Source organism: Anabas testudineus, chromosome 18 (genome assembly GCF_900324465.2).
Source record: "Anabas testudineus chromosome 18, fAnaTes1.2, whole genome shotgun sequence".
NCBI lineage: Eukaryota > Metazoa > Chordata > Actinopteri > Anabantiformes > Anabantidae > Anabas > Anabas testudineus.
In genome coordinates, this window is record NC_046627.1 from 6,595,294 (window position 1) to 6,618,954 (window position 23,661).

General features: G+C 39.4%; 3 protein-coding genes across 3 annotated transcripts in view; all 3 read left to right on the forward strand.

Annotated features, from left to right (window-relative positions):
• Nucleotides 1-4,299, forward strand: part of LOC117153050 (NLR family CARD domain-containing protein 3-like) — a 68,371-nt gene extending 64,072 nt beyond the window's left edge. Inside the window, exons 10-13 of the mRNA XM_033326638.1 lie at nt 137-310; nt 2,904-3,077; nt 3,563-3,609; nt 3,770-4,299. Of these exons, the coding sequence (XP_033182529.1) occupies nt 137-310; nt 2,904-3,077; nt 3,563-3,609; nt 3,770-4,299 (925 nt within the window). The remainder of the gene's footprint in view (nt 1-136; nt 311-2,903; nt 3,078-3,562; nt 3,610-3,769) is intronic.
• LOC113168127 (NACHT, LRR and PYD domains-containing protein 12-like) overlaps nt 1-23,661 on the forward strand; it is a 260,345-nt gene that overhangs the window by 22,404 nt on the left and 214,280 nt on the right. The window lies entirely within an intron of this gene.
• Nucleotides 11,477-23,661, forward strand: part of LOC113168131 (NACHT, LRR and PYD domains-containing protein 12-like) — a 46,686-nt gene continuing 34,501 nt past the window's right edge. Inside the window, exons 1-7 of the mRNA XM_033326628.1 lie at nt 11,477-12,146; nt 12,950-14,078; nt 19,422-19,554; nt 19,716-19,845; nt 19,920-20,027; nt 21,331-21,409; nt 21,571-21,799. Of these exons, the coding sequence (XP_033182519.1) occupies nt 13,938-14,078; nt 19,422-19,554; nt 19,716-19,845; nt 19,920-20,027; nt 21,331-21,409; nt 21,571-21,799 (820 nt within the window). The 5' untranslated portion in view covers nt 11,477-12,146; nt 12,950-13,937. The remainder of the gene's footprint in view (nt 12,147-12,949; nt 14,079-19,421; nt 19,555-19,715; nt 19,846-19,919; nt 20,028-21,330; nt 21,410-21,570; nt 21,800-23,661) is intronic.

A 23,661-nucleotide genomic window follows, 5' to 3' on the forward strand; every position in this document is an offset into this window, starting at 1 on the left:
GTATTTTACCAATACATAAAATAACTGTACTTTTCTTTCAGTCTTTTTTTATTGTGTTGTATCTTTTAAGTGTCAACATTAAAGGTGATTACAGTTTAACACAAACATCGTCATGTTATACATCACTGTTTTTCAGACTGCGTCGCTGTAACCTCTCAAACAGTAGCTGTGAAGCTCTGTCCTCAGTTCTCAGCTCCCAGTCCTCTAGTCTGAGAGAACTGGACCTGAGTAACAACGACCTGCAGGATTCAGGAGTGAAGCTTCTGTCTGCTGGACTGGAGAATCCACACTGTAAACTGGAAACTCTCAGGTGAGCTTGTTTTTGAAATACAGATTAAACCACAGACAAATCAATACAGTTAAAATGAGCAATGATTTAATATACATCATATCATAAGATACTGTGCGTATCAAGTTCGGCCAGTGTACACTCGCCTTCTCTGTTCCTCAGCTTTTTCACCTTCTTTTATACTCATGTCAACGTACCCTGGTCCAGAGCAGGCTAATATCCAGGATAGGTTAATCCTATAGGGACTTATTTTTATGTTTTATGGTCTGAACTATTAGAAATTATTGTTTCCTGCAATGTCTTGCCTCATTTCATATAATCTGCTATAATAGACCACAGATAGTGTTTGATTTACATATGCATACATTGGTTTATTTACTATTTATGTGCTAATCGTGATTACTCTAAAACCTATTTTTATATTGCTGGATTTGTGAAGATATTTTTTCATACGGTTGTGGTTTCAAGAATACTACATGTATTGAGAGTTTTGAGTTTATTAGAAACAGCAGATGATTTTGCAAAGACAGTTTCAGTTAAATCCATAAATGCTACACACAGTCTAGTATATAAGCTGTAGTGGCCCCATTCCCAAGTTTCTCCAGACACTGGGATGTCTTTTCTGAGACAACTTAGTCAATGAGGACAACTTGATCCTCAGTCTGGCATTAGAGATTTTTCCAGGAGACGTCTGATCCTTTAGCATTTTAAGACCATTACCTGTTTGAGAGGTTAAGATTCTCATGTGATGGCATCTGATATTTTTGTTGGCTTTTGGGACCACATCTAAAATACAAGACAGCCCATAGCAACCCTTTCACTGTCCCAAAGATAGTAAGTTTAACTCTGCTGTACTTGGCAACTTCTTCTTTTATTCGGTAGGGGATGCTGAAAATCTCAGTAAGGCCACCATTTGTCGCACAATAAGAAGGGTTACACTTGTAATAACAGTAGCATGGCAACATGTTGCATTGGCTACAGCAGACGGGTAAAAGATTTGCGACATCTTATTGCCCATATTAAAAGGACTTCTTCAAGAGGTAGAGTCTGTTCTGTCCCTTCTGGTAAACTGCCTCTATGTTGCATTTCCAGTACAGTCTGTTGTCAAGGTGAACTCCCAGGTATTTGTACCCTCTACCACCTCTACTTCCTCTACCAAAATGGAGAGATCTGGATAGATAGGATTTGTGTACTTAGCAGATGCTACATGATGTGCAACCTCAGAGTGTAATGGCACAGTTCCAGTTCAAAAGATTTATGGTTTCAGCTCTGGGAGGATTTGAGTTATGATATAAAACACACACAGAAACAGAAGCAGATTGCATATATGTGAATGTATTAATATTTACAAAAGCAATCAACTCCAGACAACCACAAAATAATAATTTCATAAGCCTGTCAGGGGAAAAGTCCATGAAGGGCACCGAAGACTGGATAAGCCTCAGGAGGAAATGATAGATGAGTGGGAGAGCAGTCAACAGCACCTCCTACCGCACTGACGGATGTATGGCTGTCAGCTCTCCTGGTCTGGTTTTTTAGGCCCGAGGCCTAGTGGTACAGTAGTTCGCCATCTTATGGAAACCATAAGAGAAAAAAAAACCCAAGGAAAGGGTAGGAAAGATTCCTGGACAAGGATAAGGAACCTGGCCTGTACGAAACAGGACCAACTATTAGTTCTATTATTCAGTATAAATGTTATATCAATATTATTAATAAATTCCGTTCTACATGTACATGATTTAAAGTTCAAATTATTGCCACAATAGACATGATTACTCAAACATACAATTGTCCAAACAGAAAATTATAAACAATCAATTCCAATCGAATCAACAATTGATCTATCAAATTATAGTGTTAAATATCTTAAATACATATAATGCAAGTGATTGGGGAGTAACACAACCCTAACCAAATCATACAAAATTCAAACAATAAATGTGGTGCTAGCATACCTACAAACAAAGCAAACACTCACCAGTTCCCGGTTGTAATATACCTCATACAGCACAAAGAAGGTGTTTTCGCAAATGGCCCGAGACATCTAAAACTGAGTGGCATACCAATAAGTGACATGACAATAATGACAGAAAATACCCCAGTTATGGTGATATGAAGCCTACCTACAGCAGCTCCAAACTTTCTTACTCCACGCAGTAACAATGAAGCCTGTCATGTTTAAATAGCCGGAAGTCCCGTGGCAAACCGCGTGAGAAACCTCGGGAGATTTCAGACATAAAATCGGCTGAAAAATTATAGAGAACAGCCTAAAAACGGCTGGGCTACACAGTGTTTAAACTAATGATGGGTGTGGTTTGGTGACAGTCTCTTATATTCATTGCTGGAGGGATGTAAGGAGGTTTTGCCTAAAGACCCCTACTGGAGGTGGACCACAGCTGTAATTTTAACCCCAGGTGATACATATGATCTTATAAACAACAGGCACACTTATCCCAGATATCTACATCTGGCTTGACTTAGCTACACCTTATTATTCTGGAAAACGTGCAAGGGAATGAACCAAGGTGAGGTTATCAGAATAGATGTGTGTGATGTTGGTTTGTATAAAAGTACCAGCACCAAGTCTCCTGTGTGTTGTTTTGTGTGTCTGCAGACTGTCAGGCTGTCTGATCACAGAGGAAGGCTGTGCTTCTCTGGCTTCAGCTCTGAGCTCCAACCCCTCTCATCTGAGAGAGCTGGACCTGAGCTACAATCATCCAGGAGATACAGGAGTGAAGCTACTGTCTGCTGGACTGGAGGATCCACACTGGACACTGGACACTCTCAGGTATGGAGAGGCCTGCTGCAGAAGTAGGAATGTTAATGATTAATGACTCTGTTTGTTTAGATGAGTAAAATAAACGCACCTCTTTTCCATGAAAGGAAGAAAAATGTGTCAGCATCAGTTTGTGTCTCACTGTGGAGTCATGTTGATGAACACTGCAGCAGAAAGTAGTTTTGTACTGGAAACATTTCCTCTCAGCTGATGCCAAATCTTCACTGAAGCACTTTACATTCAGCAAAGAAAAGAGGGGAGCTCCTGTAATTAAAATTGAATTAGCGAATTGAAATCTTTCCTCCATGTCACCTCCCTGCTCCGTAGAATTCCAAGATAAGGACTCCAATTCCTTAGTTGTTTGCTGAATGTCCATCCCTACATACAAGCCTCCATTAGAACAGAACCAGAACACACTGTGTGTATGAGAGCCATGTAATGTCCATGTGTGCATGCTGAAAGAGAATCTGCTGCTCTGACCCCCCTCCTCCTTTCAGGGTGGAGCCTGGTGGAGTCCGATGGTTGAGACCAGGTCTGAGGAAGTGTAAGTGTGTTTTTAATGAGACTGATGAAAACAAAGCAGCAACATTCAACCATCTTCAAACTGTCACATCACTCATTCAAATCCCTGATGTCATGAGTCCTCATCAAACTGATGATAGATTAATAACTGCAGCTGGATTGTGTCTTGTTCTCTCCATCAGATTTCTGTCAACTCACCATCGACACAAACACAGTGAACAGAAAACTACGACTGTCTGACAACAACATGAAGGTGACACGTGTGGAGGAGGATCAGTCATATCCTGATCATCCAGACAGATTTGACTATTGGGAACAGCTGCTGTGTAGTAATGGTCTGACTGGTCGCTGTTACTGGGAGGTCGAGTGGAGCACAATTGTTCATATATCAGTGAGTTACAGAGGAATCAGAAGGAGAGAAGACAGTAAAGCCTGTTGGTTTGGATCAAACGATCAGTCCTGGAGTCTGTTCTGCTCTGACGATGTTGGTTACTCTGTTCTTCACAATCACAGAGAAACATCCATCTCCTCCTCTGTCTCTAACAGAGTATCAGTGTATGTGGACTGTCCTGCTGGGACTCTGTCCTTCTTCAGAGTCTCCTCTGACAAACTGATCCACCTCCACACCTTCAACACCACTTTCTCTGAACCTCTTTATCCTGGGTTTGGGTTCTGGTCTCCTGGTTCCTCAGTGTCTCTGTGTTCAGTGTAGTACTGAGAGTGTCGTCCTGTCAGAGAAACGTCGTCTCTGTTGAACAGATAGTGCTGTCTCTATATGTCTGTCTCTTTCACTCACACACACATTTTCAGATTCATGGATTCAATCAGTTTCTTCTTGAACCAGTTCTAAATGATTCCCTGTAAATATAACCCCCTCGTTCTGCACGTCCAGTGAAGGTTGTACCTGCTGCACACACCCCTGATTATCTGTGCCGTATTGGTTGATGTGATGCTGATGTTTTGAGGAAATCATGTGGATCAAAGACACCAGATGCTGGGGTTTTCACTGGTCTGCCAAAACACTTCCACAACTTCTGATAGATAAAACACCCAAAAAAACACACAAACACTTCAGGAAGTTGAAATAATTATGTGACAGTTACCTGATGTAATAGAAACAAAAGCACAGAAATAATTCTCATCAAAACAAAACTTCCTGTAAAGCTGAGTTTACTGTCCAACTACTAAACAAGCTTTTGTCTTTATACAGATGCCACAATGTAGCTTAACACCTTAAGAAACAATAAAGATTAACACATGGATGGAAAAACTTGTAATAACTTATAATAAGGATAAAAAAAAACTTATAATAAGGATAAAATTGGCCAACTCACAACACCTTATGTGGTAAGTCGCAAAGAAAAGCAAAAAAAAACCTGGCACCCAGAATGCAATGGACTCTGAAACTACAGTGTCCGGTAACGAACAATGACTAAAATTACTGTCCTACATTCACCTCTTCTATAATTTATGGTACTCAGCCATCAGCCTCACATCAGAACTACTGACACAAGATAGTAAAGTACATAGTAAACTGTATCAAGCTTGTTAAGTGATGGTGTTGATTTGTATCTGTACCTGTACTATATTGTATCACATGAGGCGTGTGGCTTGTCTTGCTTTGACCTTTTGCTACAAGTTCCACCCTCTTTGTGTTTTCTGCTCGCCACTTTCTTGTTGCACAACTTGGGACTCCAAAGACAGTTTTTTTTCTCACCTGCATTTAATTCGTCTTCCAAGCCTGTGTGTTAATGCTGGATTCCAGCAGTCTTTGGTTGGGCATCCTCTAGGCTTCCCTCTACCAGTCTGCTGAATCCAACTTCAAGTCTGCCTTGTGTTCTTTTCACACACTTTCGGCGTCCTACTATGCTGGCTCCCTGGCTTGTACCACTAGGAAGAACATACACTTTGTTAGAAAGTTGTGATAGACCACTCCACCACCCCTGTCTTCTCTGCAGCACCACCTCCACATGGATGACCGGCTGTTTCTTAACCACAATATATGGACAAGACTCCAATTTATCTCCGACGTTCTGCTGCCCCTCCACATAACATATTTTTACCATAACTCTGTCCGCTGGGGTGATAGCTTTGCTCTTTTCTTTTTTGTCGTAGTACTTATTTTTCTGCCTCCTAGCCTGTTGACATCTCTTTGGCACGAGCATAAGCCTGTATCAGATAGTTGTGCAGAATTTAGTCATGTGTCTAAATTGGAAGAAAAGCTGAAGAAGAGTTTTTGTGTTGGTGTTAAAGAAGCTCTGAGAGTGAACCATCAGAAACATGAATGTGTGGTTGTTAGTAAGTAAAGTTCTAGATATCTACCTAACAGAACCTGTCCCATGGACTAACTGTAGTTTGATGATCTGACTTTAGTTTGGATTGTGCTCATGTGTTTCTATATTTCTATGAGATGAGACAGTTTTACTTCTGACAACACTGAAACTAGGAGCTGAATGTTTGAAAATTGATCTGAAAACTACAAAATAAGATTCAAACATTTAAAAAATAAGATTTGAATATGTGGAAAAAAATGTTTTCTTCTTTTCAGTGTTACAAATGTTTTTCTTCAAAGTTCTGAGATGTGTTTTACAAACCTACAACTGTGTCCTTTCAGAGTTTCAGTTCATCTTCTTGCAGTGTTTCAGATCTTCAGTTTCTGACCCAGTTTTCACAGGAAACGGTTCTGAAACTGTGATGAAGATCAGGAAGGGAGGGAGCTGAGGCTGGATATTAATACTTTAGTGTGTACTTGTTTTATTTGTGATTTCCAAGTCTATTATTACCCCAAGAAATGTATCGTCCTAAACTCTTTCAATGTCAAATCTGTCTCTTTGTATATGCATCTGTGAGTTTATATTGCAATTTCCAATCATCATGATTTTCTTATGCTCTTGTTTTTCAAATGGGTGTGTTTGTGTATTGTATTCAGTATTTGCAAATGTTAATGAGTGATAGTGTAGGAGAGAAGAGCAACTTCAGTATGAAAGAAGATTGGAGATCCTCGACAGGACAAGGGTTCATAGATAGGACATGGGTAGGAGAGGACTCCTGGGTCACAAGGTCACAAGTAATAAAAAAACAAACCTGTAGTGGAGATTTATGGTATAAACATTCAGCCTATGTGTAGAAGAAATTTATGTTTTCTTTATGGCACACATATAACTAGTTCCTCAGAAATGTTATGTGGAGGGGGCCCTGAGAAGTATAAGTATGAGGGTTAGAGAGAGGTAGAGCAGAAGACATTTACATGATTGTTGTGTTTTCTCCATGCCGGCATGTACGTATGAAACTGAGATGGTTCATCACACTGAGTCCTTCCTTGAAGTCTACTGTAGATTGAACAATATTTAGAGGAAGAGGAACATTTTCTATTACAATAGTATCAAACAATGTGGGCTTTTTGCATATTGTAAAACATATGATTATACATTATATTGTTACTTGTGTTAGACAAATTTTCTTTCCAGATAAATATGGAGGGAGATCTGACCACAGACTGAGCTTCACAACAATGGCAGGGATTCATCATCTCGCCCAAAACCAGCCAGTGTGTGTATCTAACCACCAACCTGTATGAATGAAAAAATAAATATATAATGATACACTGTGGACACTTGTAACATACACACATAAATACAATTTAAGATACTTTTTAATGTCAGCAGCAAACTGACAGCGAACAGTATGTGTGGTTAAAATACCCATACCCTTTAATAGTACTCATGTACATACATGTTTTAAAAAACACCGACTTCATTTGTCAATATACAACAAAGATCTGATCAAACCATATTTGTGAATCTGTTTAACATTTAGCTCATCATCGACATTCATGTAGAAAAAGGCTTTTATTAAAAAACATATTATGTGAAGTGAAAAAAAAAGTTTGTTTGTGGTTTTCTTTCTCTACTGAGACAGAAGCAAGCTTACATGGTTTTTTTTTTCTGTGACTAAAAGAACAGTGATAAAATATTTACTGTAAATAACATCAAGCATCAGCTCATCTGAATCTACAGAATCATTTCATTTGGACAAGAAGAGCTAATTCAGTTTAATCTCCATCCTCTAAGACAAACACTAATAGAACTCAACTACTCATGTGGAGGAAATGAGCAGTGTTCACAGGGTTCAAACACTTCATAGTATCAGCTACACACACTTTGGGGATTTGTTCTCTCACCTGCTGAACTGTGTGGTTGTTGTCACAGTAGTGAATGTTGGACTCAGGTGCTCGTAGCTATGAAGAGAAATGAGGAAGTGGATCTCAGTCTGAAATCAGTTCCTCTGTCATCAAGACCTCAAACACACACGTTACAACTACAGCCTCTAAAAAACTACAACACAATTCTAGATTTGTAATGTCAATATTCTTTTTATCATAAAATGCATTTAATGTAAGATTTATAGTGAATCTAAAAATGCTAAAGATGTCACCAGTAGTAGTGTGTTGGTGTCCTGTGGACTGTTCAGAACCCTCTTGTGGGTCAACAGAAACCTCTATATAGCACCGTGTTGACGTTTTGATACCAGATGTCTGCAGTACAACCAACACATTGTTATTATGTGTAACACGTGTTCACTGCTGATTTTACAGTTAAATGCATGTTTCATGTAGTTTTAGGTTGAGGATCTTTGAATGATTTGGACTCGTTCAAATGTTCAGTGATTCAGTGTAATATAGTAGTAGTGTTGTGCAGACGTTTGGAAAAATAAAACAGGTAAATGTGCAGTTGGAACATATTTATTTACTTACTACAGCCTCAGGTTTTTAATAGACTCTGTTGGTTATTTGTCTGGTCTGATGAGGGAACTATGACGCCCCCTACGGGTCACAGTGGGGTATTATTTTTCCATAGGTGCTCGTCCACTCTGCATATAGTGAGTAACCATCATGGACTAACTCTACCGAGTGGTTCATATAGTTTTTATTCCCACTGAGCAAATCCAATAATAACAAGTGAAGCACAAATCCAGCTCCAGTCCAGTGGACAGCAGCATCCCAGCTGTGATCCAGCTACTGTCAGTCAGTGTCACAGTCTAATAACAGTGTTGAGAGCTGATCAGCTCCGTTAATGAACTGTCTCCATCTCTCTGAGTTCCAGTGATACTTGCTGCTCACAGCTGAGGGTGAACCCACTCTCTGTGGACACAGCCAGCGGGGATCTACTGCATGATACAGGCTCTACTCTCACAATAGATCATTATGGAGCAGAGAGAACGCAAAAGTAGCTCCGAAGACAATTCACCGTCCTGAACTTTAGGAGACTCCGTGTGGAACAGACATGGAGACATCTGCTGGGTAAATCTATGTACTGCAGATTTCTATGGATTCAATCTGAGACCAGGAGAGAAGCATTTGTCAGACTGCACAAAGCTTTATTTAGTTTGATCAACTGGTTAGAAGACACATTTAGATTCTGTTTTTCATCAAATAGAATAGAAGTCGTAGTAAAAATGGGACGAACTTACCGGAGACACGTTTCTGTCATACTGATGAATTTCCAGGTTCAATCCACACATGGGTAAAGTTTCTACAAGATCCAGATACAAATCTAGATCTACGGAGTCAGCGGGGCTCTTGAAACAATGTGCTGCAGCATTTCTTTGTGTTTTTTACCAGTTCGGGGTCTGATATGGTGTCAGGTTTGAAACCCACGATAAATCCTGAACTTCTTTGTTCTGTCCTTGAGACTCTCGAAGGACCGCTACGACGTTCAAAGTCAAACAATTAAAATAAAACAATGACTTTATTCACGTGTTTCAGCCAATATTTAATATTGTTATTAACACTAATGTCTGAGTCCAACTCTATGATCCCATTGTCTACACTGTAATACAGCTTTAGTGAGGAGCTCGAGGGATCTTGAAGAGCAGATAGGAATCGTTTTATTCTTATATATGGCTGAAAATGATATGAACGACTTATTAATGAACTGTGTAACAACCACAGAGCAGCAGGAAAGAAACGCTCGTCTCCAAATGGAGAAGGTGCATTTTAGCTGTTGATCAGCTCAAACCTCAGACAATGAGTCCACAACCAGAGTTGTCAAGGTTTGTGATTTGAAAGTTATCAGCTACATGGGTCAGTACTGAGCAGGAGACTGAAACTCAGACAGGGCTGTGATCTGGATCCAAAAGGATAAAAACATCAGAAAAGGAAGAAGAAAGAAACTTTGTGCTGCAGTGAGGACAGAAAAGAAATGAGACACATGATAGATGGTCTAACACTGTAAAAAACATTCAGTAGTTTTTATGGAAACAAACTGGCAGCTGTGGTTGTCAGAATAATTCAGTAAAAATACAGTGAGAATGTGAAACAACTTTACTGAATAAACTAAATGTTCCAGTTCAAACCTGTAGTTAATGTTAGAAACATGAAGCTGGTTCATCTAACTGTCCTTTTCTGTTGAATTAACAGGACTATGCTGCTATTAAACTTTATTTATTGTAAAAATCTGTGGTGTTTCAGGCAGAACACAGGAGTCAGGTCCTCTTTTCCAGCTGTGTATTCAGATTCTGACATTAGGTGGTGTGTGTGTGTGTGTGTGTGTGTGTGTGTGTGTGTGTGTGTGTGTCTGTGTCTGTGTGTGTGTGTGTGTGTGTGTGTGTGATTTGTACATAAAGACTCACGTTAAACAAAGGAAATAGGAGGTATAACTCCACAGTACGAGCATGTGTGAAACTACAAACTTCTTGTTGGTCAGAACGACACTTTTCTGAGCCCAAACACATTTTACATGAATGAGTCTGACAAACAAGTCAAACACACATAAGTCCCAGTGTGACGTCTCTTTTTATTTGTAGTGAGACATTTTGGAAAGAGGTTTTCCAGAAGTGTCCTATCCTGTATCTAGGATATCTAGAATCTGGGAAATGTAGGAGATCTGCACATGCTCAGTCTGACATCTGACAACAGGAACTGACTGACATTAGAAACAGTCTGAAACCTCTTTCCTGGTTTGCTCTTCTTAACCCTATAGGCTATGTCACACTAAAACCACACGCCCTATAAGACCCAAAGCCTGTAAATGCATCATCTGCACTACTATGATGTCAGTGCAGAAGAGGAGAGGAAAGGTCGGCCTATTGTGCACATTTCATCTCCAGGATTTCTTTGCTTCTGGTTCGTTTTTACACGTTTTGTGTTTGAGGAAACACACAGACTGTTGACAGTTCATTCACAGTTCTCTTTTTCAGTAAGTTGGCAAATAACAGCAGCTTTCAGCAATGAACTGAGTGAATAGGCATCAGACAGAGGTGGAAACCTCCAAGTAAACCTGGAAAGACACTTAGGGGAGATCAGATTATCTTCTCTTCTTGTTATGGTGTGTATGTATATATGTATGTAGAGTATGTTCTTAAATGTACCTCATACAAACATCATAAATCACTGTAACATATTGGTCTATTGTTGTTCTGCAGATGTCTATTAGGATCTTAAAGTTCTTTCAGTCAACATTTTACAAATCATTTGGTCTAGAGCCATTAAAACCTAATATTACAATTGTCACGTAGAGTTGAATTAATATCTTATGTGTTGTAGACGTGACAAACGGCCTCATGATACCTGAATTTCTATTGAATGAAAACATTTGTCCTGAAACTTCCATTCAAATAGCAACACTGTGCTTTTTCTGCCTCTTTTTTAAATGTGGTCACATCGTATTAAATTGGACAGATTGTCTTTTAATGTCTTATGAAGAAAGCGTTTCTTTTTTAAACATTCATATTTATCCAGTTATGGATATGGTGTGGACTGTGTGTGAAAAGGCGCCCCCTGGTGGGCTGCGTTATTTCATTAAATCTTGTAATCAAAGCTCAGTTACAAGATTAAATTAAATATCACCCCCCACCAGAGGGCGCCTTTTTCCACACATATATGACTCCATCTGAGATTCTGGTCCAATAATAAAGATGTAAGTGATAAAATAAGGTGTGAAAACCCTGAAAAGGTCCAGTGTGGCTGATTCCAGTGAACAGACTCCCTCTGAGAGCGCTGGTCCAGTGGAGCTGTTTCTTCCAAACTAACAAATGTCTGGTGACAGGTTGTGATGAGGACGAGACAGCACCTGCTGCTGGACTGTTACCGCTCCAGACAGGTGAGAGACCAACTGAACAGGGAGGGTTTTAATATCCAACTAAATATGAAATCTGGAATATACGGTCTCTGCCAAGAACCTGTGTCCCATGAAGAAGGAAACCTTTTCTATTTCATCATTAGCATCACTAACGTCCACATCTGGAAGACAAGCGGAAAAATGTTGTTGGAACAGAACATGATCTGCAGCAAGTCCAGTTTCCAGCAAACAACATTTGTGGGAGAACAGTTTGATAACGACCTCCTCCTCTGTTCTTTATCTGTCTGTTAACTATCAAGTGAGTCCTATTCAATGGGACTTGTTTGGTCTGTTTGAATTATTACATGGCTGCAAATCTTTCCAGTTGATCCTTGTTATTGTTGATACAAATATTTATTGGTGTTGAAATATTACAAATGTGCATTTTATTCACAGACTAAAGAATATGTCAAACGATGATGATTGATGAGCCGACAGTTTAGTAAGTTCATCTAATCACTGTGGCATCTGAATCTTTAGAAATAAATGAACAAAGAAACGTTTCTCATTCATTGGTTGTTCTGCTTCTTATATCGACTGATGTAAAACCCTCTCTGACTACAACATGGGCTGCAAATGGACAGTTGAGCTGTTTCTCTGTCCCAGTGGTGAAATCTCAAGTCACATTTTAATGCATTGTGTACTTTTACTTTTATTAGTATCTACATGTTCCTGATTACACTTAAATAGAGTACTTCTACTCTGAGTCTGATCCTTTTTTATTTATCTGCTGCTATTTACAGGTCAGATACTGGATAAATCAGGGAGGCACCACAGTGATGAATTCATGAATTAAATATTGATTGTTCATCCTAATAAGGTCAAATGTATTTATTCCCTCTGAAGACTTATTGTGCTCATGATGTAAACAGGAAAGACAACAATTCAAATCAATACACACAATAAACATGCACAACAACACAGCTGAGCCTCATCGTCACATCACTAGTCACAAGTCTCTTTGGATAAAAGCGTCTGATAAATGACTAAATGGAAATGAAAGAACAAATTCTGACATTAAAACAGAGCTGGTAAATAACTATGTACATTTACTCAGTTTTAGATCCTCATAGTGGAGGAATTTCCATTTTTTTGTGTTTACATAAACTAAAGGTTCAATAAACTAAAATCACACGTCATCCTTAGTTTTTACTTTTTATGTAAAATATATTAAAATCTAAAAAATCATTGTCACATTGAGCTCACAGCTGCTGAATTCTGTCCTTTGTTGATTCTCTTGTTTAGGACAAAACCACAAATACCAAGAACCATCACAGCACCAAGTGACAAAGCTACTGCCAGTCCAACATGTGTCTCACTGTGTCGTCTGTCCTCAGCTCCTTCATCTCTGCTCCCTCCATCCTTGATCCCTGTAGCCTTGGTGTTTCCAGGTGTGAGTCCTGCAGAGTAGAACCAGCTGTCAGAAGAACACCACAGAATCCACGTCCAGCTGTTCTATAATGTTTTCCTTCATCACTGCTTCATTTGCTGTTTCACTTATTAGTTCAACTCATGATCCACCAATAGAATTGAAGAACTGATGAGTTCTAATGAGGAAACTTGGAGATTTGATCTTGACAGGTAAGAGACGTTTGATTGTCACAACAGGTGGTTTGACTTTGGCGACATCTGCTGGAGAAATGTGTTTTAAATTAGATCAAATGTGACTGAATGTTATTTCTATAGAAGACATTTGTGTTGAGACAAGTTCCACAGCTGGACCTTCTACCTCAGGTGTTAAACACACACAGGGACAGTTCAATGAGCTCTGACCAAGTAGTATGTCCTCATATTCTGGACCTTCAGTGATAATAAAGATGTGTTACGAGTTGAATGTTCCAGTTCTGCAGTGTGTAGTTCAGGTGCTTTTATTTTGATAGTTTCAGTGTGACAGTGACTAAAGCAGTAGTTTTTCCTAAATGACTGAGCCTCTGTGTTATTTCCTGAGGTTCCTGCAGTTCCATGTTCAATGAACAGCTTTGTTCCCTGTCCTTCACTGACATTTAGAGTTTCATTAGAAAATGGACATGATGACTGCGTTTCATTAGGATTTGAACCGTATTGTGAAATATTGGAGTCATATGACGCTGAAACCACAAACTCATCATCTCCTGAAGCTTTTTACCAACAAACCAAAGTTTGTGGAAACGGAGCATCAAATAGATTTGATTGATTCTGTATCCGACCTCACAGGATGTGAGGATTTGTTGCTGTCAGCACAAACAGCAGCTTGATGTCTTCACTGCAGCTTCTTGTTTCCGGAACAGTTCAACTCGATCGAGCCTCGTGGTTCGAGACGGAAGAGTCGGAAAGTTTGGATTCGTTTCCACCAGTAAAACTAGAAACTCTGAATCTTCTCTGCTCATCACTAGAGGTGAGTATCTGCAAACTCCAGCACAAACAGCAGCTTCAATGCTGCTAGAAAAGTTAGAAAGTGTCCGTCTGGTTTTCAGACGAACTTCATCTCAACAGACCTTTAGTTTCACTTCCTGGAACATTTCAGTCAAATGTGTCGTTTCAAACCGTCTTTAATGGACATAGAGTTAGTGGATGGTCTCTAGTTGAACACAGAGTCGTTGTTACTGTGGAGCTCCACTTACTGAGGACTGAAGGCAGCTTTTCCTGCCTCCATCAGCCTGTGGAGGAGGCGGAGATGAGCCGCTGCTCTCCCGCTGTCTGAGCCACTAAATGCGGTCTGAGCTCGGCCGGACAGCCGCTGGAGAACAGCTCCGACTTTCTCTGTCAGTAGATCCTCACTACAGGACTCATGGGGTCAAATAATGTTCACATAGAATAGAAGAAGAAATAAAAGAAGAATTAGACAGAGACAAACTGAACTAATGATTAGTGACAAACAACAGTTTGAATCAATATGATCTCTGTTAGATGTTCACTGATTATTAGTTCATGGCAGCTGATGAATGTTTCTGTTCAACACTGTTTTATTAGACTAAACTTTATTGTCTAGTCGTATTTCTGTGTCCAGATTCGCCCTAAAACTGCAGCTTTCTTTGATGAATTTCTTTAAAGACGTGTGAAGGTCAAATCTTTGTCCTGTTAATAAAAGTATATCAGACGTGTGATGGTAACAAAGGTTTTATTGAGGTTTGTTGAATGTTGTCTTGATCATCAATGTGTCAGATTTTGTCAAATAAAGTTTCTGCTTCTAACAAAACGCTTGACTCTAATTTTGCTGTTTCTCACACTCACACTGTTGCATGTCTGATTTTTTCATTGTCAGCTCAAAATAACCCAAAGCATGTCGCTAACATCATTTGGTTCAAAGTGTCTCACAAACAATTTAACACCTCAAACGTGCTGGAATTAAATGGAGGTTCACAATTTGACAAGAATACCAAGATTGTCCTCTGCTAGTTATTTCCACTCTTTGTGGAGCAGTTTTCAATCCTTTCTTCCACTAACAGACAAACCTAAGACAAATTCAGAGGAATGAATGAACAAAATATCACAGTTTAAAGAGCAGAACATTTCTGAAGTGGTGTTGAACCCATGTGAATGATGATGGTCGAGAATGAACGACTTGACATTTGTCACAAAGCAGCAATGAACCTGTTTTCTGAACATGACAGAAATAAATAGAACACAGACCGTGCAGGTCTGGACGACCTCTGGATTTAAAGAAACACCATTAACATTTGAAGAAGGTCCTAAAAAATAAACACCTGGCAGCTAGTAAGAACAAAATGTAATGTTTTATTTACAGTAAAAAACCTTTATCGCTGCCCAAACTCCCACTGTGTATAAGGAATGTCTGTATCCTGAATCAAATGTCTATTAGATACACAGAGGGCCGAGGAACTCCTCATCCAGTGCTGCACTTCTCACAGTCGTGGTGATACCACCTACTACATGAGTCACAGCCAATCTGAAAAACTGAGAGCACATTAAAGGTTTATATTTATTGATTCTTGAAATATTCAACAGTTCACTTCAAAGTTAATCTGAAGTTCCAGTAGGACTTATATATATATATATATATATATATATATATATATATATATATATATATATATATATATATATATATATTATTATTATTATTTTACCCATGATGAGTCATCTGAGTCCTCAGATCCACAATAATGACATATGTTGTTAAGTCTCTCTGTTTTTTTTAATATTGACACTTCTGTAGAATAGAAAGTTGGCCCTGCTGAATATACATTGACTTTAAATATTAGTAGTTAATAGAATAATAAAGGTACAAAAGAAGAAGAAACAGGAGGAGAGTGGTGTCGATATCAAATCTCATATTGTTTCCAGCCTCAGTATTAGTCTCTAACCCTCAAATATACACTCAGCAAACTGTTTACAAGATACCAAACAAAGGATAGAACAACTATAACTTTAATCTTTTTTAATTAATTCAGCATTAAAATCATGTAACTACCATCAGTTTCTCACTTTCAAGGCAAAGACTCCACATGATGAACTGTCTCTCTGAGTGCTACATGACCATCTTCACACATTACAGCTTCTCTTTTGCATGAATGCCCTTTAACAAAAAATATAATATATAATGTATTAAATAGTTTTCAGAAGTGTAACTTTTAAATATTCTAATTGTTTAGTTGTTTCTTAAAGGAAACAATTGTTAAGTTAAGCAGTTCGAAGCGTAAACATTAAATGCCAATTAGGAACAATATGTAAAATGTATTATTTACCATCTAGTCTAGACAGTGTGAAGTTCTGAACTGAAAGCTACAGTAGTACAGATCAAGATCACTGGTCTCTCAAATAGTTAATTTTTTACCATCTTTTTGTGTCAGAGTATGTTCACTCCAAAACTTCACTTCACAGAATGGACTGTTACTTACTTACTGTTAACATCCAGTGATGGTGCTCATTAATAATCCCAACTATCATTTAAATCTCACTGGGTCCATCTGTAAATGAAGATAAAATACACATTTACTTTAAATAAGTAATACGTTAAATAAGTAAGAACACATTGGAATCCTAGAAATATACACCACATACACCTGCCAAGAATGTTACTGTTTGATATCACATTTCAAGAAACACATTTATCTCCAAACCTTCAGCTTGGAGCTGTTCTTTAGCCAGATGTGTCTCATTTCATAACTGTTAATAACAGCTGGTTGATCCTCGTTGTTTCTGTTATATCTCCTCATGAGTACGATTAGTTAAGCACTGATTACCTGTAAAAGATGAAAAGGTCTTTTGTTACAATATGACTTTTTATTTTTTATGCACAAATGAAGATATAGACTAAGTAGTCGTCTATAGTGACCATAGAGACAGACGGGATCCTAAGAACAGAATAGACGTGTGGGGAAAGTACTTGTCAAATAATAATTTAAATACACAAATGCAAAGAAAACTTAGTTTATCAGATGTTATCAGTCCATTTACTGTCTTCATTTAAAGCTCTGACACAACTTGTTAAAACAGTGTTGTTATAATAGTAGAATGATAAAAACAACACCTTAAGGGGTTTTACTGAACCTCCTGCTTTATCAACCACTGTGCTGACTGTGTAAAATGTTTGTATGAACTCCAAAATGTTAATAAAATAAAAATAAAGATGATGACAACATTTAAACAATTTGTATGTTTCAAAGTCTACAACCTAATTTGATTCAGTCTAGACTCTAGAGTGTATGGTGTAATCCTTTAAAGATAATATGTCAGATAATGTGGTGTGAACTTTATTTATTTATTGACACTAATGTTAATTAGAAAACCACATTTATTTTAGAATATGGACATAAAAACATAAGAACTCTGTAAGAGATAGAATGAGATCTCACATAGTAAATAATGTACAGTATGTTCAGTTTGTTAAAATTAGAAATATTTTTACCCATTTATCTTTGTCTGTAGCATGAACTTGTTATTGTTGTATTGTTAGAAAACTTGTTTCTCCTCCTCTTAATGGTGGTTATACACAGAGAGGTACTCAGTATAGCAAACATCAGTTAACCTATATCCAAACTTCTCATATGGCTTCCCTACATTAGCAAGCCAGATTAAATTGATGTTAACATTCAACATGATACTTTGATGATTTCTGACTTTTGTGCTTTTATATTTCCATGAAGTTTAGAACAAAATGTCTGCATATAATTCAGAGTCCATGTTCCCAAAATGATATTTAATTAGCAAAGTTCTCCAATCACGTTCAGCTTCACACAGGTTCCTGCCACATCTACATCACTTTGAACTACATAAGTTTATGTCGTGCTTGTATAACGACGTGACCAACTTGTGACGTTTTCAATAAATACCAGCAGGTTTAAGGTGAATGTGCTCTTAGTTTTTTAGATTGGCTGTGACACATGGTGGTATCACCATGACTGTGTGAGAGGTCGAGGACTGGACAAGGAGTTCCTCTGCCCTCTGTGCATAAGTATCAGCAGTGTGACCCCCCACCTCCTCACAAATCTCTATTTAAGCCTTGATATAATAAAAGCTGCAGTAACTTTCAAAGTTCTTCTTTCACATCACTTCACTGTTTGTGTTCAGTAAAGAAGAAACACGTCTTTGAGCTCACGTCTCTTACTGAACGTCGTCATGCTGCGTTTCACACATGTGGGAACTTGAATGTGGGATTTCATGTTGTTACTGAACTAAGGGCCTGAGTTCCAGGTTTGTACAAGGAAAATCATCTCTGCTGCTGCACTGTAGCTGTTGCTGCTGTGGTTTCCCAAAGTAGATTTTCATGTGTGTTTCTTTTCAGAACTCATATGAATGAACCCCCACCCCCCCTCTGCAAACACAGCGCATGTGTACAGGAATCATTAGAGTAGATTGTTGTACAGCAAACTGCTGATTCTCAGTCATTTCCAGACCTACAGTGTAGTAAGTCTGTTTATAGAAACTCTATTTAGACTTTGATTTGACTGAGGCACAGAGGAAGTTTACTGTACATGCAGTTTTTAAAGTATCTCCATGATTTTCTCAGATAACACAGATGATCAGATTATTTTTCTGTGTTTATCTGTAAATGTTGTTTGGTGGTGGAAAAGTTAGTGAAGTATCAGCATCAGTCCAAATGACTGAGTGAGTGTAAATGTTGGTCCATCATCCTGTGTGTGCTGGGCTGCAGCTTCATGCCTCCATCTATTGGCCTGTTAGTAGAAGTAGAGCAGCTGATGGCAGCTTCCTCTGCCTCCCACTGCTGTCTGACTGCATTCAAGTGACACTGTTATGAAAGAGGAAAGAAGAGCCAATCAGTGGAGGAGCAAATGATCTTTGTCCAGGAGAAATGATGGAAAGGAGGATTTCAGTTTTCACTGCACATCAATGATTTGTGTTTCCTCTTCCTCTAAATATTGTAAAATCTTAGTAGACTTCAAGGAAGGACTCAGTGTGATGAACCATCTCAGTTTGATACGTACATGCTGGCATGAAAAAAAACACATCATGTAAATGTCTTCTGCTCTACCTCTCTCTAACCCTCATACTTATACTTCTCAGGGCCCCCTCTACATAACATTCCTAAGGAACTAGGTATATGTGTACCATAAGGAAGACATACATTTCTTCTACACATAGGTTGACTGTTTATACCATAAATTCCCACTACAGGTCTATGTTTTTCACTCGTGACCTTGTGAACGAGAACTCCATCTCCTAGCCATGTTCTATCTGTGAACCCTTGTCCTGTTTAGTATCTCTTATCATCTTTCATACTGAAGTTGCTCTTCTCTCCTACATTTTCCACATAAAGGTAGAAAGTGTGTGTAAACTGATGTGGATGTGGATGTGGATTCAGCAGCGTGAAGTGAGCAGCAAGGATCTGTATGAATCTTGCGCTAAATCCCCCCGTATGAGGACCATGAGAGCCAGACCAAAGCTCAGAGGTGAGATGACTGAGACCATCGGACTGATTCTGTCTCCAAGTCTCATCTAGAATTGAATATTTCATCAGGATATTTTTACTATTCTTCTGATTCTATTTGTCATTTATGAAATGAAACTTTGACTGAATATGTGAGCGTCACCAAAGTTGTTTTTCTATCAGGTCCCATCAAAGACCAGAATCTCCTGGACCAGGACCTGAACCCAGCTCTGTGTCCTTCAAGAGCGACTGGTCAAAGGATGGTTTTAAGGTGGTGGTCGAAGTTGAAGCAGCAACGTTCATCAGACACGGAGTAAGTTGTTTGTCAATCTGAACAATATGATGACAATATGATAAACTGTCTCTGAAAAGTTGTTTTTCTATCAGACCAATATCTGCTCCATCAATGCCTGAACCCAGCTGTGTGTCCTTGAAGAGCGACTGGTCAAATCATCGACTTATTAATTTTAAACAGCAACCTTCATCAAACACAGAGTAAGTTGTTGTGAGTTTAAAATCAGTCTGAACAATATGATGTAAACTTTCTCTGATGATAAATTGTTGTGTTCTTTGGATTTCTGGATATTTCTGATGTGAGTAAGTTGATTTCTGTTTGAACTGTTGATTTGAAGGAGAAGCTTTCTTCACTATTCTTCCAGCAAACACTCTGATCATGGATCAAATCTCCATCCAGCCAGTAGCTAAACCACTGATCCTGTAGAGGGTCTCAGGGGGCTGCTCCTCTTCTAATGAAGTGCTGACTTGCAGGCAGACGTCAAAGGAAGCAGCTGAACACCACAAATGTTGAACTCTGATCAAATCTTAGTGATTTATCACTCTAACAAAGCATCTCTCTGAAATGACCTTACCCTCTCTCAGAATTTAGACTTCTTTTTCTTTAAGATCTCTGACCACGGGATACAGTGTATGAATGAGATCGAAAGCTGGATGGCTCACAATTTCCTGCAGCTTCTGACAAAACAGAAATAGTTGTTATCAGTCCACAACGTATAGCCAAAAACATATCGCCCTGCACAGATTCTCTGTTAGATAATTCTAAGCCCACTGCAAAAAGTCTTGGTGTTTGGTTTGATAGTAAACTTGAGCATCATGTCACAAAGCTTGTTCAGGCATGTTTTTATCATCTTAGAAATATCTCCAAAATATGTTTAATTCAATTATTTCATTTTATGACACTGAAGTAATCTTACATGCATTTATTTCCTCACGCCTTGACTATTGCAACTGTCTGTTCACCTGTCTCAGCCAGAAATCTATTAACCAGATTGTTCAGAACTCAGCTGCAAGACTGCAGTTTAGAAGACTTTAGTTCTAATGTTGTTGAAGTCAGTGTAGAGGACTGTTTGTCCCCAGTGTCAGTACCAGTGCTGATGTTTGAAGATTAATTTAGGATCCACCAACAAAAGAATGAATGAAGTTGTTCAAATGTGAATTAGTCAAAGTGAATTGTGTGAGCAGCAGCACTATGCCTCATATTCACACGGTTTAACATATTCAGACTGGGAGCTGCCTAGTACAACCAGTGTGATCCAAGCAGACTCTGTCTCTAGATGTCTTGTTCCAACACTTGAGCATTGTTCAGTGAGGGAGGCAGAGATATCTGTTGTTCAGAGCTGCTGAGACTAAACCAAAGTGACTGGTGACAGTAAAGCTTCACCACTACAGGGAGTCTCTGATTCACTGTTCACATCAAATCTGTCTTCATGGACCTTTACCTTGTGTGTGTCTCTGTGTGGACAGACATACTGTGAGCTCATTCTTGATGATTCCTCCACAGAGTGGACCAGGAGAGCTCAGAGGTTCCCAGTGGTCAGTCTGCCCAGCAGCATCCAACACAGCTGGACTCCATATTTCTGGTCTGTACATGTCCAACTACTACTTTTCCATCTGTTGTGTTCCCAATAATCTCCATGCTGCACTTTTTAGACCAGTGGATTGTCAGTCTGTCCAACATGGATCTGATGTTTGGCTCCATGATTTGAGTTGGATTGTGTCATTCATATAGTTTCTGTTCCAGCTGCTGGAGGAGAACATTGTCACTTTTGTGAAGAACGAGCTGAAGAAGATCCAGAAGGTTCTGAGTCCAGATTACCCACAATGCTTAGAGAGTCAGAGGGAGGATGAGGAGGTGTTGGATGGTGAGGATGAAGAGCAGAGGAGGAGCAGCAGAGAGGCATTTGTGAAGATCACACTGAACTTCCTGAGGAGAATGAATCAGGAGGAGCTGGCTGACTGTCTGCAGAGCAGTAAGAGGATTTCTCTAAACATTTAACATCATGGACAAATGAGACGTTTACTGAGAGCTGAAGATGTGGAGTGTTAATATGTTAAAATGTGAATCATTTAGGGTCATGAAACTATCAAACTGTGTTTTCATTAGAAATTATATTGATCATGTTTTCGTGGTTTCATTCAGGAACTTCAGCTGCAGTTTGTCAGCGTGAACTTAAATCTAATCTGAAGAAGAAGTTCCAGTGTGTGTTTGAGGGGATTGCTAAAGCAGGAAACCCAACCCTTCTGAACCAGATCTACACAGAGCTCTACATCACAGAGGGAGGGACTGGAGAGGTCAATGATGAACATGAGGTCAGACAGATTGAAACAGAATCCAGGAAACCAGACAGACCAGAAACAACCATCAGACAAGAAGACATCTTTAAAAGAAGAAATGAACCAATCAGAACAGTGATGACAAAGGGAGTCGCTGGCATTGGGAAAACAGTCTTAACACAGAAGTTCACTCTGGACTGGGCTGAAGACAAAGCCAACCAGGACATACAGTTCACATTTCCATTGACTTTCAGAGAGCTGAATGCGCTGAAAGAGGAAAAGTTCAGCTTGGTGGAACTTGTTCATCACTTCTTTACTGAAACCAAAGAAGCAGGAATCTGCAGGTTTGAAGAGTTCCAGGTTGTGTTCATCTTTGATGGTCTGGATGAGTGTCGACTTCCTCTGCACTTCTACAAAAATCATCCTGACTGATGTGACAGAGTCCACCTCAGTGGATGTGCTGCTGACAAACCTGATCAGGGGGAACTTGCTTCCCTCTGCTCGCCTCTGGATAACCACACGACCTGCAGCAGCCAATCAGATCCCTTCTCAGTGTGTTGACATGGTGACAGAGGTCAGAGGGTTCACTGACCCACAGAAGGAGCAGTACTTTACGAAGAGGTTCAGAGATGAGGAGCAGGCCAGAAGAATCATCTCCCACATCCAGACATCACGAAGCCTCCACATCATGTGTCACATCCCAGTCTTCTGCTGGATCACTGCTACAGTTCTGGAGGATGTGTTGAAAACCAGAGAGGGAGGAGAGCTGCCCAAGACCCTGACTGAGATGTACATCCACTTCCTGGTGGTTCAGTCCAAAGTGAAGAACATCAAGTATGATGGAGGAGCTGAGACAGATCCACACTGGAGTCCAGAGAGCAGGAAGATGATCGAGTCTCTGGGAAAACTGGCTTTTGAGCAGCTGCAGAAAGGAAACCTGATCTTCTATGAATCAGACCTGACAGAGTGTGGCATCGATATCAGAGCAGCCTCAGTGTACTCAGGAGTGTTCACACAGATCTTTAAAGAGGAGAGAGGACTGTACCAGGACAAGGTGTTCTGCTTCATCCATCTAAGTGTTCAGGAGTTTCTGGCTGCTCTTCATGTCCATCTGACCTTCATCAACTCTGGAGTCAATCTGCTGTCTGAAGAACAGTCAACTTCTCTGAGGTCCAAACTGTTTAGACCTGAACTAAAACTTCTCCACCAGAGTGCTGTGGACAAGGCCGTACAGAGTCCAAATGGACACCTGGACTTGTTTCTCCGCTTTCTCCTCGGTCTTTCACTGCAGACCAATCAGACTCTCCTACGAGGTCTGCAGACAAAGACAGGAAGTAGATCACAGACCATTCAGGAAACAGTCCAGTACATCAAGAAGAAGATCAAAGAGACTCCCTCAGCAGAGAAAAGCATCAACCTGTTCCACTGTCTGAATGAACTGAATGATCGTTCTCTAGTGGAGGAGATCCAACAGTACCTGGACTCAGGAAGTCTCACAACAGATAAACTGTCTCCTGCTCAGTGGTCAGCTCTGCTTTTCATCTTACTGTCATCAGAA